Raw genomic sequence first — 19602 nt, 5'->3', positions numbered from 1 at the left:
GAGTCTTCTAATGGAAGTTTCATCACTTGTAGTCTCTTGACTAAATAACATAGCCCACCTCAAGAATTTGTAAGCTTGCTGAAAAAGACTTTCCTTATTGTAATGTTTCTCAAGGGAAGATTTAATTTTCTGTCCTTTGGATCTCAGCAAGTGATAGACCAAGTTTCAGATTTCGTGCAAGTGTTGAAGTCCTAATTTGAACAAAGAGAAATTTGTTTTAAAATACCTCTATGACATTTGAAGGCATTTGATTTCTGCACAGTTGGAAGTAAATGCAGTAGCCAAGATTTCTTTTAAGAATGGCCACTAGAGGGTAGAGTTTCCCTTTGAAAACGCCAGATACAAGAATTACCAGTTTTCCTGATGTTTTTGCTCGGTCGTCTTCATTCACAAAATACCGTTTTTTCTTACCTTAGAAAAATATCTGAAAAGCTCAGATCTCCACTTCTTAACCAGATTCAACAGATCCCCCATCCTCCCCCCACTACCCTCTGGGGGCTTTTCTCTTAATTTGCTGTGGCAAATTAATCTAGTTTTCACTTCACATGGTTTTGCTCCTTTGAGAAGGAGTCCAGTGGCTCGTAGTGGTGCAGGAGCCTGGGTTGGGTACATGTATCGAAAGTCTAGTGGAGAGGCAGGCCTGTCCGCGTGCATCCTTGTGTCCTGGCTGCTTCTACCAGGAGCTGCTATAGCATGCTAGCCAAAGGGAAAAGAAGCTGCCTCTGTGGTGAGTAATGCTGCTTTTTCCTTTGGCGTTACTTATGCACTAATGAGTTCACATTAATCACCTTTGTTGTCCAATGTGCCAGCAAAATCAATTACTCATGTTTGATGTATAGATTTTTTGTTTCCTGTGCTAGTCTGCAATGCTTTGTGTGCACTGCTATTCTCTGCTTATTGAGTTTCCATAGTAACAATACATGCTTTTGCAAGGCATTTTCCCACTTTGGAATAGTCTACATCCTGAAAGAGCATTTCTGAAATTAAAAAGCAAATCTTCATTTGGCTTGAGGTAAACTTGGAATTTTAAAATATGATTTGTGATTATAGTTTTTTTTTAAACACATTCTGGTACAATTTATTTAGAAGAATTGGAAAACTGGTAGGAAGCATGAGCTTAAAGAGTAACTCCTAGAAAAAAATTTCAGAAATTTCTAAAATGGTTGGAGCAACCCTTGAGAAATACTCAGAAGTAGGAATGCTTTCTTATCTTTCCTCAGGACTTATTTTATCCCTCCAAAAGCATTTGTTTTATTTTGTTTTCACTAACTAGCAAATGAATGAGTTAACAGTTTTAACACACCTGGGTGAAAGGAGCAAAGAAAAAAATTACTGCTATTCAAGGGTTTTTTTCATTACTATATATTTTGTCAGTCTGGTAACAACACACAATCGCAATAGCCTTTACCTTTACATGTTAGGAGCACAGGCTTAAAAATCTCTTGTTCGCATGCACAAAATCTTGACATGAGTCTAGTAAAACTAATGCCATTTCTGTGTAAGTTATAACTTGGGCTAATTGCATCAAGTATACTCAAATGTTCAACAAAAAAAAATCTTTATTTCTCATTAAACAAAACTGGAAATAGCTTTCAGGATGTAGTACTTGCTTCCAAAGTTGTCTCAGAAGTGTGTGTGAAAGGTGCTTCCTCAGATACGAAGTGTCTGTCTAAAGTAACCACTTCTTTACACAGCCAGCAAGCGGTCCACCTCCACAGCAAACCTCAAACAAACAGAAGCTGTTGTGAATAAACGTTTGTCATCATCTGCAGCACTTCTAAACACTTCTGATCGAAGTAAGTGTTTGTGTTTCTGCTGGTAGTAGGTGTACTGCTCAACTGTTACTTGGGGAGGAGGCAGAAGGAGGAAGGATACTCCTCTTCCTCCCTAGCTGTATTGTTCACTTCATGTGTTGATCTCAAATGCATTTCATGCAGTTTGTTAATCCAGCTTGACTGTTCAGGGCTTGACCCAGTTGATGTGATCTCTATTAAAGGAGAAGAGTGACGGTAAAGATTATTGGTTTTTTATTTTTATTTCTGTAATTGTTTTACTGAAGCCAAATTTTGGTGAATGATTGATTCATAAATCATTTCACATCAACTTCAGGGGTTTGCATGCCTTAAATCACACCCTAAAATTTCAGCAAACTAAAAATAATACAAAATAATAAAATTTGACTTCTGTTATACAGTTTCAAATCTTTGATTGCCTTGGTGGAGGGAAATCATCTTTTGGCATCTTTCTATTATGCAGGTCCTGTATTCTATAGGCACACTCCTCCTTTCTAATATTAGAATTCAGATACAGAAGAATGCATGAAAAACTCTACTTTGAAACCTATAGGAACTTTCTGGGTGGGTGGACGTTATTTTGCATTGATCTGGTATTGTAGCACGATTATAGCCATAGAGGAGTACTCTGACATAATTTCCTCGCCCATTAAAAAAGTATATTGTAAGAGCCTGATTCTGATGCATAAATTAGCATTTCTTAAACTGTTAGTACACACTGCTGCTTCCATACATTCTGGGGTAAATCCTACTGTGCCAGTGACTGTCAAGGAATAGAAACAGCTTTGAATCCAGTTATTCCTTTTGACTTTTTGTAATGGGTTTCTGATAATGTTTTCATACCAGAGAGCCTCTACCAATTTTTGCGGCTTCCAGTCTCATTTTGAATTACAGCTTTAGGGTGGATGAACCTCCTGACTGCATTGTGTCATGTAAAGTGTGCACCACCCAACTAGTCCTAACAAGGAGCTGGAGGGATGGGATAAATCTCTGCCCTTTCCACTCCCTGATAAATCTGTTCATGTGAGTGTCCTCTCTTCTTCCTCTCCTCTCCCCACTACCCATATGTATAAAGTACCTAAAGAGGGGAAATGTGAAGCAGAGCCTGTAAGATGTTATGTGCAGGTTGTTCTGTAAATCCTGTGAATCTACCTTTTCCAAATCCTCCCCCCCCCCCAAAAAAAAAAAAAAAAAAGAAAAAGAAGCACAAGGAATTTTATTAATCTACTTGTTGTTAAGATAAGTAAAAATGATTTGTGTTATCACAAATTGGTTTATTTTAGTCTGAGTTTTCTCTGTGGTGAAGTTTCTCCAGTGTTTTAGGAGCCTGCCTGTATTCCAGGTTATTTTTTTTTTCCAGAAGATGAAAAGCATTAATAAACTAAGAGCTGTTAAATTGAAAACAGATTCAGCTAGCTCTATGCTGCAGTGTTGTGTCAATCTACAACCTTTGATCAAATTTACTGCAGTAGAAAAATCTCTAACGCAGACGTAGCTAACAGTGCTTTTACTGGTTCGTTTTGGAAGGTCATGCAGCAGAAAAACTTCTTGTACTCATACACAGTATGCCTGATAAGGTAATCAGTGAACATATCTATACTGGCATAGACGCAGGGACAATCTCTCTGAATCACTGGAGACTTCCTGTGATTTTAAGTGATTTTTTTATATATAATGTATCTGCAGGGTTGAGCTCTGGGTACAAGCCAGAGACAGGGCTGTAAAGAACAAATTAAGTAACTAACAGAGAAAGTAAGTCATTAATTATCAACTAATTGGGATTTCTTTCAAACTTACTGTCTACCTTCAAATTCCTTTGTGAATATTTAGTCACTCTGGAGCAAAACTTCTCAGATGACCTAAAGTAGAAGATGATTGGAGAGGACTCCAACTGATCAAGTGGTCAGGATTTAGAGGTTGACTGACTGACTGATTTAGATCAGCAGAACAAGATAGAGCAATACTGTGTTCTTGGTCTGGCTGTCAAGAAGAAACTGGCTGTTTGGTAAATGATGTCTAAATTCAAAGTATAGAGAAAATACAGGTGCAGGATTAACCAAATTGCTTCCGCTATGTGTGTGTGTCTGGGGAGTGGGAGGTACAGAATTTGGAAATGAGATAAAGATGCTTGTCCCTGGGTCAGTGGAGTATTTCTTCAGCTGTGATCTGGGTTAATCCTCAGCTGAACACTTGTTTATTGCTCTCTTGCTTGTAGAGAATGTGAGCAATGGCCTTTTTTAATTATTACATGTATTTAAAAAGGCATATAAAGACGGCCTCAGGAGGTCTGTCAGACTAGCATCCTGAGTGATCAGTGAAATACCTGAGGAAGGAGTATAAGAAGCAATGCATATAGGGAGTGATTCTTCCCTGATACAAATATCCCACTTCTGAAGGATTCATAAACCCATATAATGTCTTAATTGCGCTTCTATATCTTAGGCAAGTTGGGGTGGTGTTAGAAGGGACTTTCTAGACTTTTACACAAAATTAATCCATGCACTTTCACTTCCAGGTACGACAAAGAGAAGTGCCTCATTAAACAGACTGAATAATAAAGTTCCTCTGCATTCTCAGCAGTCAGCACCCAAAGGGTCACAGGTGGAACAGAAAGGTGCTAGAAATCAGCTTGTTTTGAGAATTGGGAGGCAGTAAATGGGGTATTTGAAATTGACTTTAAACCATGTCCCAGTTTTATCATAAATGTTTTCATTCAGACTTCCACTGCTCTGCTTGTGGTCCAGGCACTAGGACGTAAATATTATTATGCACATTCCAGTACCAGATATTCAATAACTTGGTTTCTATAAACCAGCTTTGTGAAGTGGAGTGATGGAGAGAGAGAAGAAAAGTACACCATTTAGCACCCTTACCCCTAACTGGTGCTTCATAATAATAGATCAGGGTTTTTGGATGATCTTTTGACAAAAAAAAAAAAAAAAAAAAAAAGCATAGGAATGGCAGTTCAGAAAATCATATATATAAATATCTTGTTAAAAATAATCTTCCTTACGCTTGGTCTCTAGGAGGAACAGAAAAGAAGAGGAGCACATCTTTGAATAGAATGAGTAGTAAACCCCCTTCCACTCCTGAACTAGAAAAAGTGAAAAAGGAAGAAAAACCAGGTGGTTGTTTCATAAAGCTAAATATTTCTCTTAAAAGACATTCACAGTAAAGTTCAGATAGACTGTTTCTCTAGTTTCCTTTGCTTCTCAAATCTCTAAAATTTTTGTACAGACTTTTATTTATCTAATGGTAAAGATAGAATTGTAAATGGTAAAGATTAAATTCCTTACTTTCAACAAAAATCCTGTAAGAAGGATTTTAATTAAATTGTGCTATAAGTAGATAGCAAAATATCTCTCTGCTTAAACTAGAGAGATAAACCAAAAAAGATTTGAAAGTTGTTAGACTTATATGTAACTAGAGTAAAAAATTCACTAATATGTTCCCTTATGTAAATTTTACACTTCTGCTCTTTAAGCTCTGATTCATCATTCAGTTTAAAAGCAACTTCTCTGTTCCTGCTGCTGGTCTTAACTTTGTGCATGCAAATGAAGGAGGAAACCTGTTCTCACTTCAGTCTGTTTTCCATTCTTTGTACCACTAGGTTATAAATACCTCTTTTCTAGTAACTCTTCTTAAAGCTGAAATCTAGCAACTTTTCTAATATGTTTTCTTCCTTTGAGTTAACAGTTCTGAAGCTTTCCTTTCCAGCAGCTCTTGCCAACACTGGAAACTACAGTATTCTGCTTCCTGTATGGGAGAATTATGAATGCTGTCCATGTGAATTTGTATGTTCAGATGACACCTGACAATAACCATCTGCTTTGATTTGAGAGGCCTCTGTTTATTAAAGAGTCTTTCCTGCAATCTAGGAAAGAAAGCTCTGCAGAGCTGGCTCAAAAATGTTTTGTGTTTTGACCAACTTTAGTACATGTCTGTGTTGTGTGTGTGTCAGTCCTTACCCATTAAAATGATTAACAGCCAATGGATAACCAGCACATCAGAGATTACAATGTTTAGTTCTTCTGTATTATTAGTTTGGTTTTCCCTCTCCATGACTTCAGTATTTTTTTCCAAAAAACTGTTATGATTTGCAATAATGCTCACAAACCTCCTTTGCTTGGTTCTGCTTGTCTCTTCCATTATATGATTTCATGTTGGATCCTTTTTGATTTGTTCCCATCATTTAGCTCGTCGCTCCCCGGTCAGTCCTCTGGACAGTAGCGTAATCAGTCGCCTCCTCGCCCCCACACAGGCCTCCTTAGCTAGGAGTAAAAGTGCTGCTACATTATCGGCTGATGGACAAGATCCCTCAGGTAACAGGAGGACAGTAAAGCCTGAAAGTTTTATGCAGTTGCTCTTCAAGCAAACAACTTACATGATAGTCACTAACTGTGCTACTCTTTAGTATGAATTGGAAAGTTAATATCTGGTGGCATATTATATTATTTGTCTAATATTTTCTTTGGTCAGCAATAACCAATTCATATGCTGTATTGCGTGTCTGCTTTTCAAAACTGTAGAATAATACTGGCTTTTAAACTCCAGTGTCAGTTTACTTGCTCTGCAGAGAACTGAATGCTGCTTTTTTGTTTTGTTTTTCTTAACCGAGTCAGAGATCTGCATTTGAGTGTACCCTAAATGAATCTGAGGCATATTTGTCAGAAAACAGTGGTAGGAAATGGAAGGAAAAAAAAAATCCAAACATAGGACTTCAAAGGAGGCCAGAAGAAATAAGTGTAGGGCCCAGATTTCTTTATGGGGAGAAACTTGTAGGAACATGACAGAGGAGATGTCTTAACATAAGTGCAGGGAGCCAGCTGCATTCAGGCTGATTGTAGAAACAGAGGCATATTAGGAGGAGAGCACATACTGTAGAGAAACCATAGCTGGCTCATGTAATTTTATATTAGTCCAAACTGAGCTGGTAATTCCCCAAAATAGCTCAGGTTGGTAGTAGTGCAGGAATCTCTACGGCATATTCCATTGCAAACCCTAGCTGTGTCCCATGTGTTTTTTACAATGGTAACTGGGTGACTGTAAGAATGCTCCAGTAAATATGTATCTGGCACCACTGTGGAGCCCTTCTCCTCTTTTACTTTTCAACTTGTATTCCCAGTTTTGCTCATTTCCTCTTCAGTATATTCCTCCATCTTTATTTTCTATCATATGCCACTTGGTCCTTATTGGTAACAGTAACATTTCTACACTGCTACCCTTGTGTAATCAGTTCCTTTTTTGGTTCATAATCAGTGGTTGTATTTTTTTCCACACCTATCTGTGTGCCACTTTTACCATGAATATTTCAATTCATGTCATGTGGGGAGATGCTGTCTTTTTCACTGTTATTGACAGCATGTGATTTATTCTCTATTGCTGAGTTAAAGATAACTTTTACATCAGTTTACTTAGAGATACTTTCTACCTGTGCTTTAGTACAAACTAAGCACAAACAGAATGCAGTTCTCCTAAAACAAATGCTGTAAGTGTAAAAATAAAATGTTTTCCATAGGAGTACAAAAATTAATTACTAGTATCTGTCACAATTTATCTATCACACTGTAAAAGAAAAAATCAGTCACCTGGTTAGAGAAGTGATTTTTACATAGATATATATATATATATATATCCATCTATGATTATCTTAATAAAAGAAGTAATTTGAAAATATCTTTTGCAGTATCTTACTACATGTGAGGAGACTGACACTTAAGGTAGCAAAGCTATTTTAGTTTGACAGTTAATCGTTTTCTGTTGATCAGTTTCTCAAACGCCTTCTATTTTGATCTGTTAATGTGGATAAAAGCCACAAAAACTTAGTAATAAAGAGATCAGAGAGAGAAATTAGAATAAAATAAAAATAATGTTGCATAAAGTCTTATTTCACAAGAAAAGTGTGAAAAGTTAAAATACTGTTGCATAAAAGCTTATTTCACAAGAAAAGTATGCAAGGTAATGCTCAGATTCTTGATGTAATGCTGCTTTGTAATCAGCCTTTGATAGAAAGAATGGAGGAAACATTCTCTGATCTAGAACGAATCCCTGTAACACGAAGAACTTGTAATGAGTTAAAGCTGTTCTGAAGTGTTTGTGACTAGATGCAGCTTGACTAAAGTGAAAGTTGCATTGATGTGTTGCAAATTTAGAGATTGTTTGGAAAAGCATTTTATTTTTATCTACTCCAAACTGCTGCTTTCATAATGGTTTTATTCTTGGTGCTATTGCTTCCAGAGTACTAATGGTGTGGTGGTAGTGTCTGTGTCCACGACCCATTGCAATGTGCACTTCCTGTGGTGTTTCTCTGTATAGTCTCTAACACACACAATCTTTCTTTCTCTCTTTTTCCCTCTTCCTTTTCTCCTGTTCTTATGCTGTGCACTTGGTTCTCGTTTTGTCTTGTCAAATTCCTAACTTTTATAGAATCTTACCTCTGTCCTCGTTCAGCTTCAGCCAGTTCCATCAGTTCCCCAGTCCCAACTCCTAAGGTGCCCGTGCGCAGTCGTAGCATCGACAGATTGAAGTCCACTTCATCTGATGCAAGTTCACCTGATTCAACCCAGGTTTGTTGAAAATTCACAGGATTTAGCTTGATATTAATCTGGGGGTTTGGAACAGCTCAGAATGGCATCCTGTTTTGTTATTGAGATGTCCTGTAGAAATTGCTTCAAAACATATAGTAGTGAAATTGGATTTGAATTTGGTGACCCTTGATCTCTCTAAGATCTTAAAAGATATGTTGCTTGCTACTTAGAGTTCTGGAAATTTCAATTATGTAACATATTTATTGGATCTGTGCTTTAAAACATAAAGAAAATACATAATGTATCGTCTTAAGAAGTTATGTGTTTATTGTGCTAATACCTCTCCTGTTTTCTCTGTCTTTAATGTATCCTAGAAAGTGAGCATTATTGTATTTTTATATATTTTCTTAGAAATTAGAGACAGAAAAATTGTCCCCAGGTTCTGGGGGAAGACGTCTTCCGTCACCATCTGTGTCTGCCCGTAGAAGATCCCCTTCTCCTGCTAATTTGGTGAAGCGTCCTCCATCGCCTTCTACAGCTAGGTATGCATCCTGACCTTCATCTCTTTCGTGCAGAAAAAGTATACCCTGTTTTTTTGGGTTTTTTTTTGTATGAGCTGTACCCTAAAACAAATAGGATGCATGCAAGCTTTCACTTAAGTCAGTCAAACTTTGTTAGTTTAGGAAGTTCTTTGGATTGGAACCAAAAGGTTAGTCCTTGACATGGAGTAAATGGAGGTCTGTGCTAGCAGACCTGTTTTAATGTTAGTCCACAAGGACTGATTCCAGATGCCCAGAGTATTTTGGAATTCTGTGTTTCAGTTTTATGAGAAGGCAGTAGTAATTTGAGTGTGAACTTATTTTTAATAAGGTATGTAATATAAACTGACCAAAGTTGACTGCTGTCTTGAGCTTCTTGTTTGAGATTTTCATTGTTAGCCCTGAAGAATGTTCTTTGTTTCAGCAGACAAAATCAAAAGACTCGCCCACTTTCACCTAGCATATCAAAACAGAGGCCACCATCTCCTACTCCAGTCTCCAAGCCAGTACCCATCCAACGCCCACCTCTCACGCCAAGTGTTATAAACTTTACCAAAAAGAAAACTGAAGCAGAGAGCAAACCAAAGGATAAGAGCACAGAAGGAGCAGAACAGGAACAAGGTGCTTCACCAGCCTCGGACAGGGATGCAGTAGCAACTAGCACAAAGACCAAAGAAGGTGAGTGTTTCTCAGTTACTCAAGGCATCTCCAGACCATTAGAGATAAGGATGTTTAAAGGTGGAAGCTGTTCATTGCTGATGACTTACTAGTTTCGTATGACTTTACGGGTGAAGGAGGGGTTAGTGCAGTAGTCAGTTTATTTGACCTGGAGATCCAAGATTTAAGTCAGTAACTTTTAGTATTTCTGTTTACACTGTAGCTTAAGAAAGTAGAAATCCTCTTTGCCTTTTAGACTTCCTAATTTTCCTTTTGGACTTTTAGACATCCTAGCTAGAGATACCCTAGCTTAGGTTTGCAAAGCCAATAGCTAAACATGCAGAGGATTTTTGATCCAGCTGGTAGTTCTTAAAATTATGTAGAGGTTTGCTTGGAGGAAAAGATCAGCTATTGATGCAACATAGACTAAAAGCCAGCTTTCATAAAACTAGAAACCTGCCTGAATCTTGATTCTGGTCAATGTATAATAGTTGCTGCCTCAGGAGAAAGCGATCAGTGCCCAGGTCATTCTGAGGCCTAACACTGGTGAATTAAGGAGAGCCATATACCAGAGAAGCAATTAGTTTCCTGGTCCTCTTGATTGTGCCAAGCACAGTGCCTGTCCCTCATGCTGGAAGAACACTCTCTGCCTTCTCCAGAACAGAATCTGGGAGAGTCTTCTGATGAGGACTTGCAGGTACTTCTCTGTGGAGAAGGACATAGGGGAAACTTAACAGGAAAAGGAGGGATCTCAGGAGTTTAAACTACAGCCAGTGGGCGGTACTGAGGGTGAAAATCCTTCAGAAATGACAGGTAAGTAGGAACATATGCTTGCTGCATGTTGCTGCATGTACAATTCCTTTTGTGCGTTCCTCAGCTGGTAATGGTTGTCTGTGACTTCTGCGACTCTTCTGTGACACTACTCAATACTGGATGTGAAATACTTTTAGTAAGTTGAAGAACACTTTTATGGTACAGTTCTTTGAGCATATGTTCCTCCAGAAGGAAGCCTGGATGTTGCAGTCAAGTGTCAGTGTTTGTTTGAAGTTGCACATCCATCTTCAAACAGTGTCTCATCATTCTTTGCAGTCAAATGTCCATCTCTCCATGTGTGTTCAGTTCTGTAATAAATGTCTTGCATGCCTCAGAGGGGACATAATCAGTAGTAATCAATGTCATCACTTGGTGAAAGCTGCCATAACAATCTGTCCTATTCCTATATCTTCCACTTGTTTCGGAACAGGTGTCCTCGTTCCTTGGGTGCCTCACCTGTCTCTTCTCCACACTGACTTCTGGAACTATATTAACCCAATTTATCTTTTTCCATTTTATTCTATTGCTAATATCCAAGCTATTCATCTTTGTAGTTTGAAATGGTGCTGAGTGAAGCTTTTTTTATTTGGCACATACAAGATAAGGAAATTAGTGGCTATGTTGTTGAACTTAAAGATGATTTGGTTTCTCTCTCTGAATATTTTGATACAGTGGAATATTGCTGAGTGTTTCACGTGTGAATGTAGGACAAAAGCTTTGTTCTTAAAAATTAAAAGTTGCATGTATTTTTCAAGGCACATGGTGTGCAATAGATGTTGAAGAGCAGGAAATAATGATGGACATCTGTGTAGGCACTTCACCTCGTGGGCTGGTGCAGTACCATATCCCAGTCAGCTTCTGAAATCAAAGTGCACCAGCAAATGGCATGTGGCAAATCAGTGTCTAGGTCTTGTAGGTTCAACATAATTGAGCTTTGTGTACTTGGATCTTTGTATCATCTCTTTTCCCTCAAACTAAACTTGATTGCCTATTGCTAACAGACACAGACAGCAATCAAGTCTGTCCTTTTTTTTTGTTTTGTTTTGTTTGTGTGTGTGTGTGTGTGTGTGTGTGTCTTTGTACAAAAATATGCTGTTCTGCAGTAAAACACTTTTTATTTTTCAGTGGCTTGGAGCAGTTGTCATTTCTGGCAGCAGCCTTTCGCGGCTTCTCTGAGAGTTAAAAGGCTTGTTTCAACTTAAAACATAAGAAATGCTCCTTCATGAGCTCTCACCTTATGCGTGATGATAGGTAATAAACTTAGATCTATAATGGAGCCTCACCTTTTTTGTATCCAGCTAGAGAAGGCTTTGGAATAAGAGTTCTAGATAAATTGTGTATATATGACTTGCCTTGAAATGAGTTGGAATCTTCTCTTCATCAAAGTAATGATAATACAAGCCTGCTTGTGTTCTCACTGTCAAAGCAAAAAATAACAGTCCAGCAAGGAACTGGCAGTGGCTTTTACTCATACAGCAGATAATGTGGAATATTTTTTAACACCTTGCAAAAAATTACAACTTAATAAGAGAAAAGAGGGAGGTTCAGCTTTTACCTCTTCAGATGTCTTAGGTCTTTTGCATTCTTCCCACTCACTTGGCAACCAAGTATTGCTGAAGAGGAGTTGTCTAGAGGCAATCTGTATTCCTAATGACTGCAAGTATCTTAATAGTGCCTCTTTGCTCTTAAACTGTAAGCTGGAGTTAAGCAAGACCAACAAATCATCTGTCAGCCCTAAAGGTGTATTGAAAATTATTCTGAAACATCTCTCTTACCTGTTTCTCTCATTCTGCTCCAATCAGGAAGAGGTCACTTGAGAAGGTGACCATTCTTATTATCAGGGACAACGCTAGGAACACTGGGGAAATGGACTGGTGTATAAAATGCTGGAGGTATCTTCCTTAGACACATTAGGAATTATGTTGGGAAGTCCTATGCCCTGCCCTATGTAAGTGGACTGTACAAGGCAGGCATATAGGAAGCGTGTTCCTCAGTGCAGTTTGCTCACCACAGTCTGCAGAATTGTTTCCTTGTGTTAGAGAAGTGCTCTCAAGTTGACTGTTCAGTTGTCAAGGAGTTGAACAGAAGCCTACATACTTAATTGTCATGGAGGTAAGGTATTTTGACACCTTTGCAACCAAGGGCAGCACAGTGTTTCTATATAGACTATATCCACAAACTCAGACAGACTAGACCTCTGTTAGTTGGCCTGTGCATCTGATGCCTTGCGCTTTTAACCTTGGATGCACAGACATGAAAGCACTACTGAAGCAACTGTATAGAAAACATCAGTAAAGATTCAAAAAGTGAAAATACAACAGGGAGATCTCCCATACACTTGAGGTGTCCTATCCTTCCTTTTGTTTTTCTGCTCTGTTCTTTCCATATCTGTGGTATTCTGAGTATTGTATTGCTGTGACTAATTTTCGGATATCATTTTTGATACCTGTTATTACAAGCTATTATTACCATGTTATAATCCTAAAACAATGGTTCATTTGGGCTTCTTAATGAGGATTAAATTCTTTATTTAGATTGAATTTGAAAGGGGATGAGAGGTTTAACATCAACCAATTTTGACATGATTTGTATTCTAATAGTGTTCAATTAGGACTACTGTGCTAGTTGCTGTACAAATGCGTAATGGAAGATGGCTTCTACTATAAAAAGCATCTAGTTTAAACTTGCAAGACAGTCAAGTGTAGAGTAGAAGAGAGGCAATGTTAACTTCCTCGGGGGTGTATACTGGCAACACTAAATGAAATCCTCCCTTTCTTCAAATGAAAAAAGGTTGCAGAATATAGGAAGAAAAGCACTTTTGTCTTAGTTTTATGTTCATTAAGCTCTTGATTAGGTAAACAGTGAATGGTGCAAGGCCTGCTTGTGGTTCTCATCGCTGTAAAGGACTGGGCTTTCCTGCACAGGGAGGAGAAGGAGGATCGCTTTTGGCTGAGTTCAGTTTGGAAGTGCTGTGGTTGAATTCTTGTTTGTACCAACATGACTGTATTTTTGCCCAAGTCAAGATCAGTCTGGAGAGGTGCTTCTTTTTCAGCATTGTATAAATCTAAATATTAGTGCTGAAATGCTCTTTGCAGGACTACAAGAACAATTTCCATGCATGCAACAGTGCTGTGATTCAGCTACTGAGAGCGTACTCTTTGAAACTTTGCCCTCTGGCTGCAGGTGGTGATTATGCGTCCACAGGACATAAGCAGCTTTTCAAGTATTAAAGTACCTAATGACGATATTGAGTGATTTATCTTTAGGTCAGAAGCGAAATAGCGGATCAAACCCTGATGTCGCTGTTCATTAAAATTACCTTGGCTTGAAGGCTTTATAAGTGTTGTACAAAGATGTATGGGCTGATTTGTGAAATACTAAAAAGAAGAAAGCAAGTCTCCACCAGAATTATGGTGCTGTTGCTCTGCTGATGACATCAAGAGCTGATTCTCTGAATAATCAGATGCTCAGTTCTCTAGTCACATTAAACCAATTACACTTCTAGAGAGTGGGAATAGTTTGTAAAAATCAGAGTTCTTTAAATATATATTGAATATAATTGTGTGGCAAGCTTTTCTTTCCCCCCTTATTGTTAATTTATAATAGTACCTCTGATGTTCAGACACTGTAGTGCCAAGCAAAACATAAACAACAGGATTGTGGAAATATTTACTTACATTGTGTTTCATGCTGTTTTAATCTCCATGTAAAGTAGGAATGAATTTGTTGCTAAAACATGTGGAAATACGATATTACTGAATTCATCAGTATGTCCTTCCACAGCCAGATAAAATGGTGATTATTGGCACCCTAAGATTCCCTATAAATATAAAAGCAAGGATGTTAATGTTACAAAATAATTAAGAGAAATTTTACAATTAGTGTTTCCTCTTTGGGCTTGTGGATGTATATTCAGTTTTATTAGAAGGAAGATAAATGTATTTCCTGATGCATTTTTTATTTTTTTTTTAAGTTTTGGAAGTGTTATAGAATAAAGGTGTGTTTTCAGAAATATGTTTTAAAGTATTGTGGTAGTTCTAGGATATCTTTAGTTATATTTTCTGAAAAGTAGTTGAATCAGTGTAGTTGAAATAGTTACTAGCTCAGTATCAATGAGATACTGTGGCTCTGCATTCATTTCTTTAGGACTGCCCCTTGGTCCTTGAGAGCCTTTGTGTACAGGGTATACACACTAAGTGATGAGTACTGATATGAAAGATAGTGGATCATCTGACCAAAAGAAAAATCTCATGTCATAATGATAAAGTCTTTTTAAATTTAAAATTACTGGAGCTTTTTTAACAGCAGTTTCTTTTAAACTTTGCAGAATCAGGTAGCAAAACTGTAGCAGGGACCACTACAGCTGAAGAAGCTGCTAAAATCTTGGCAGAGAAACGACGTCTAGCGCGGGAGCAAAGAGAACGTGAAGACCAAGAAAGAATTCAGAGACAGGAAGAGGAAAGGTAATTTTTCAGGAGCAGGAAATGCTGCCTTTTGTGGTGGGGCATGGTTGGATTGGACACTTTAGATACATGTATTTCCTAAGCATTAGTTTAAGATCCTGTAAATTTTAATGCAGTTCTTGAAGCAATGAACTGGCACTAGCATCATTTGAGATAGGACAAGTTGTTGGTATATCATTAATGTATGTTTCTGTGTATATGTATTGCGTGGTCGCTGTGTATGTAACCGCTCCATTTTCCTTCTAGTCACCAGAGGTGCTTTATTTCAAATCTAGAATGTGGTTTTTACATCGTTTATATTTGATTTGCTGTCTTGAGATACTTGAGCACTCTGTATTAAACTGCCCTTTGATGAACTCAGGCACTGGTTTGATGTTACATTAGATTTGACTTGAGGGGTCCTGAATCTGGATAAGAAATTGTTGCAGCCAAGTAATTCAAAGCAATAAATTAGAGTACATTTGGTTTGCCATATAGAAGTTGTTAAAAATAAATTATTAACTGCATTCTGACTAACCCTAAGGCATCACCTCTCTGTGATGCTCTGAATGTTTCAGAACATCAGATACTGTCTGTTTTCCAGCCATGGGTATAAAACTATCATAAACTTGTATATAGTCTGCTATGGCTGTTTTATCAGAAATATGATGGCATGCCCTTACTGGATGAGGTCTGATCTGGCAATGCATACCTCCAGTACGATGTCCGTGGAACTAAGGCCATAGAAAAAACAGTCTTTTAGCAGATCTGACTGATTTGTCAGTGATTGAAAGGTTCGTTCATGTCATGGATGCTGATGGTATTTATTAAATAGTTGTCTCTTAATCCAGTTCTCAATAAAATGTTCTATTATTGGAACAGCTGGCCTTGGACTTGACTTAATCAACAAAGAGCTTTTAAGCACTTGGAGATAGTTTCTTCCAGGTTATTTGGGGTTTTTTGTTTGATGGGTCTAGATGGTGGGATTTGTAAATACACACCAGCAAGTATCTCAATGCACTTTTTCTGCGGTTAGGTAACTTTAGACTTTCTTGCTTCCAAGTCTGTCTTATATGCATGCACACTTTAAAGTAAGTAGTATCCAATCAGTAATCTGTATTTTGGAAACACTAGAGTCAGAGAAGAAGAAATGGCCAAGAGAGCAACTGAAGAAAAAGCACGACGGGAAGAGGAGCTCCACAGACTGGAGGAAGAAAAAAGGCTGGCTTACGAAGAACAAAAAAGACAAGCTGAAGAGGAGAGGATTCGCCGTGAACAGGAAGAACAGGAAAAACTTGCAGAGCTTCAACAGCAGGTCTGCTTATCTATAGATTCCACTGCATTCCTTGTATAAGCTGTTGACATGTTTTCAAGGGGCTTATCTTATTTTGCTCCATAGAACAGTTTTGACAAATCTCTATCAGGGACAATAAAAGCAGAGTTCATCCTATGCATGATAGGAGATTGGTTAGAGAATGCCTTGAAGTCCTTTTCCTTCTTCTATTTTTTGTGTTTTCCAACATTTGATGGCCTGGGACAGAAGCAGGTTTTTTTTTGTTTTTTTTTTTTTTTTTTTGTTTTGTTTTTTAATCCATCTGGGACACTGTTTTGCATACAAGAGACATGGAGAACTGTAAAATACTTTTACTGCTCCCACTTTCCCAACTTACTACTATGAATTATAAGAAAGTGATCTATCTGGAAAAAGTCATGTAGCTTGCTCTGATTTCTTTAAGTTAAAGATTGTAGTGTTTTTAAGTCTGCTATTTCAGTTGCTAAATATAGTCTTCCACAGCTAAGATTGTTTACCTTTGGAAAGGCATCCTCCTAAGTGGAGGAAGTTGTGTTTTGCGGAAAGTGAACTTTCTTTGAATTAGATTAGTTTTGAAAATCAAAGCAATTTTACAGTGAAATTACTTGGATTTAAAGAACTATATCTTATAGATTGCATCCACGTGTGTGTCTGAACTTTTCCTTACAAGCTTGCTTATGCTTGTAAAAATTATTTAGACAATGTTCCCTATCCCCTTCTCTTTTTTCCAGTCAAACTGGGAAAGAACAGTAAGATACTCGCTGCCAAGTATCTTGATAGTAGATGACTGCCAAGATTTTTAAATCGGCCTTGCCACACTTAGAATTTAATTGCTGCCCTGTTGATTCATAAAATATTCTTCTTATATAAATCTTCATTTTGAAGTATAGTTTGAACCCTGAGTAGCTCGACAATATCCAGAATGTTTCCATAAGCCTAATATAGCCACACACACACACAGTTTTTCTTTTCAAATCAGTTTCTGAATCTGATGGTAATATATAATTACTGTCAGTAACTAGAGAGTTGGCATTTACCTGCAGCATAAGGTAATACTGAAAAAGTCATTGTCTGGGACTCCTGTGTGAACAAGAATCTCTGTAACAGCTCAGCTTTCGGTGCTTTGGAATGAGTTGTGCACTAGTTGCTGTTTTCTTTGCATTGTTTTCAGAGAGAAGAAGCTGAAGCAAAAGCCCAAGAAGAGGCTGAAAGACAACGTATGGAAAGAGAGAGAATTATGCAGCAAAACATGCAGGAAAGGCTTGAAAGAAAAAAGGTGAGCTGTATTGAGAGCAGAAAAGTTTCTCAACGTAAAGTAGTGGTTGAGGTGTCAGTATTAAAGCAAGGTGGTCTAAATAAACTGACAGGCAAACTGTCTCAGATGCATTTGAATAGAAATAGCATGTTTTTGAAAAAAAGCCAACTCTGGCTTACGAGCTATAAAAAATGGTAAATAAGTAGTACATTTATGAAATATGAGCATTTTTGATAATTGGTTAAAAAAAAAAAAAGAAAGAAAAGAAAACAGAAGGCTAAAATATAAAGTTCTATATGTCATTGCAAATATTTTCTCCATTTTAACAGAGAATTGAAGAAATAATGAGAAGAACACGAAAATCGGATCAAAATGAATCAAAGGTACTTGTTTGTTTTGATCTGTGTAATGACACAAGGTAGGCTCATAGAGATCCATGGCGGTGATGCACTTTCCTTCCCAGAGAGGGCCTCACCGTGTGTCCTGCTTTCCTCTGTTATTCTGCCATAAAATGAGTTCCATGTGAAGTGCAAAGTAATTTTCAGTAGCTTCCTATTGTACACATGCTTCTGCTTTGCTTGTTCTGACCAGAAGTTTTTGCATTTGATGCATTTTTGTTCAAACCAAATAGAACCAGTGTGATCTGACATTATGACCTGCAGATGACTTTCAGCAGAAAACTACTGGTTGGCGATGATTTATCCCCTTCCCTCCCGATTTTTGGGGGTATTTTTTTCACTATCCATTCTGCTGGGGTTATTTTTCCCCAGAAAACTTAAGATTCCTGCATTCATCTGTCTGCTTAAAGCAAATTTTAGATGTTCTTTAATTTTCTACAGTAAGCTGAATGTATTTTTGTTAGCATAGCAAGTGAACTTTGACCTAAGATGTGTGGTGAATTATGCGTATTGTACTGAGGAGTAGTTGCCATTCTCTGCACATTCAAAACACAGACTCAAGTCTTCATATGGCTGAAACCAAATAAATAAATAGCACGTACCCTGGAGAGATATGAGGGAAGAGAGAACCCTGGAGTAGTTCATAGGTAGGAGGTGGTAGTAGCTCTTCCATATGTTCCACTGCAGACTCTGGCTCAGGTGGACGTGTTGTTGTTAGGTGACCTGAAAACTCAGTATTGACTTCAGCTGCCCTATTAGTTATGTCTTCTCCCAGCCAGGGATGTGGATTGCCTGTTAGCTTCTGGACTAGTTTGACCTTACTATAGTCATCAAATAGTCTTGTGCAGGAGCTGAGACTGAGCCCTTTCTGAACCGATAAATAGTAGTGAGCTATTGTGAATAACGCTCAGGGAATTCAGTTGCAGAATGAAGAGAAGTCTGCCTCCGAGGTCATTGAGGGAGAGGATATTGAAGAGGAGGAAGAGTTGGGTCTTGAGAAGACTGATCAACCAGGTAAGGAACCTTGCTGAGTCAGATCTAAGTGGCAGTTGGTGTTGCAGTGATGTTTAGTCATTGTTAAAAATGTTACTGAGTTAATAGCATTGTGATGATCTGAGCATTCATGTCCCAGGAGTGCCACTGAGGCTCTCTGCTCAAGTACAGTATATATCATTGCCTGTTCGGTACCACAGAAGAAGGGCAAAATAGTTAAATGCAAAATGATTTGAGGGTGAAATGTAGGCAGCATGTTAACATTTTATGTGTGTATTTTTAAAGATAGGAAACAACTTTCCTGTTGTTGCACGAGCTTCTCCAAAGAGAAATTAATCTATTGAAACTAAGTTCCTTGAATTGTGGCTGGGAAAGGTCATTTGGACACTTGTATTTTATTCATTTAGAATAGCAACTCAGTTACTGAAGCACTTTTCTTTCCCCTCCCTCCCCTTCCACCTTCAGGAAAGCTAAATGGTGTTGACTTACCCCAGAAAGTCAAGCAGGAGGCAGAAGGTTGTTCAGAGATTGTACATAGTTTGATCTCTAAAGAATGTGAAAAACAAGATGGGTCAAAATTGAAGGCCAATGAAGTATTTATGAATGGAAGTGATTTGAAAAGTGATGAGGGGTCTCTGCTTGTTACTGAAATGAAGGATTCCAGGTGAGTCTGTGTATGTGGATGTTTTACTGTCAGAGCAGTTACCTGTCGTGCAAAAAATCCTTCTCTGTGCTTCAATTAAATTCAGTACTGTGTGTTGCATAGCATCAAATTTTGCACCCTACTAGCTTATTGGTGTTTCTCTGGCTTGCTCTGCGCATATGGTATGTGCATGTTGTCAGTTTACTGCTTCATGTAGAGGCAGTTAGTTC

General features: G+C 37.9%; 1 protein-coding gene across 1 annotated transcript in view; it reads left to right on the top strand.

Annotated features, from left to right (window-relative positions):
* Positions 1–19602, top strand: part of MAP7D3 (MAP7 domain containing 3) — a 45287-nt gene that overhangs the window by 23542 nt on the left and 2143 nt on the right. Inside the window, exons 7-19 of the mRNA XM_062584660.1 lie at positions 1695–1796; positions 4309–4407; positions 4820–4918; positions 5990–6115; positions 8220–8359; positions 8732–8862; positions 9287–9537; positions 14657–14792; positions 15906–16086; positions 17255–17359; positions 17668–17721; positions 18657–18750; positions 19195–19393. Coding sequence (XP_062440644.1) covers positions 1695–1796; positions 4309–4407; positions 4820–4918; positions 5990–6115; positions 8220–8359; positions 8732–8862; positions 9287–9537; positions 14657–14792; positions 15906–16086; positions 17255–17359; positions 17668–17721; positions 18657–18750; positions 19195–19393 — 1717 coding nt within the window. The remainder of the gene's footprint in view (positions 1–1694; positions 1797–4308; positions 4408–4819; positions 4919–5989; positions 6116–8219; positions 8360–8731; positions 8863–9286; positions 9538–14656; positions 14793–15905; positions 16087–17254; positions 17360–17667; positions 17722–18656; positions 18751–19194; positions 19394–19602) is intronic.

The sequence above is a fragment of the Rhea pennata genome, chromosome 11, assembly GCF_028389875.1.
Source record: "Rhea pennata isolate bPtePen1 chromosome 11, bPtePen1.pri, whole genome shotgun sequence".
NCBI lineage: Eukaryota > Metazoa > Chordata > Aves > Rheiformes > Rheidae > Rhea > Rhea pennata.
Note: the sequence above shows the minus strand (reverse complement) of the source record. Positions and strands in the feature narration are given on the sequence as shown.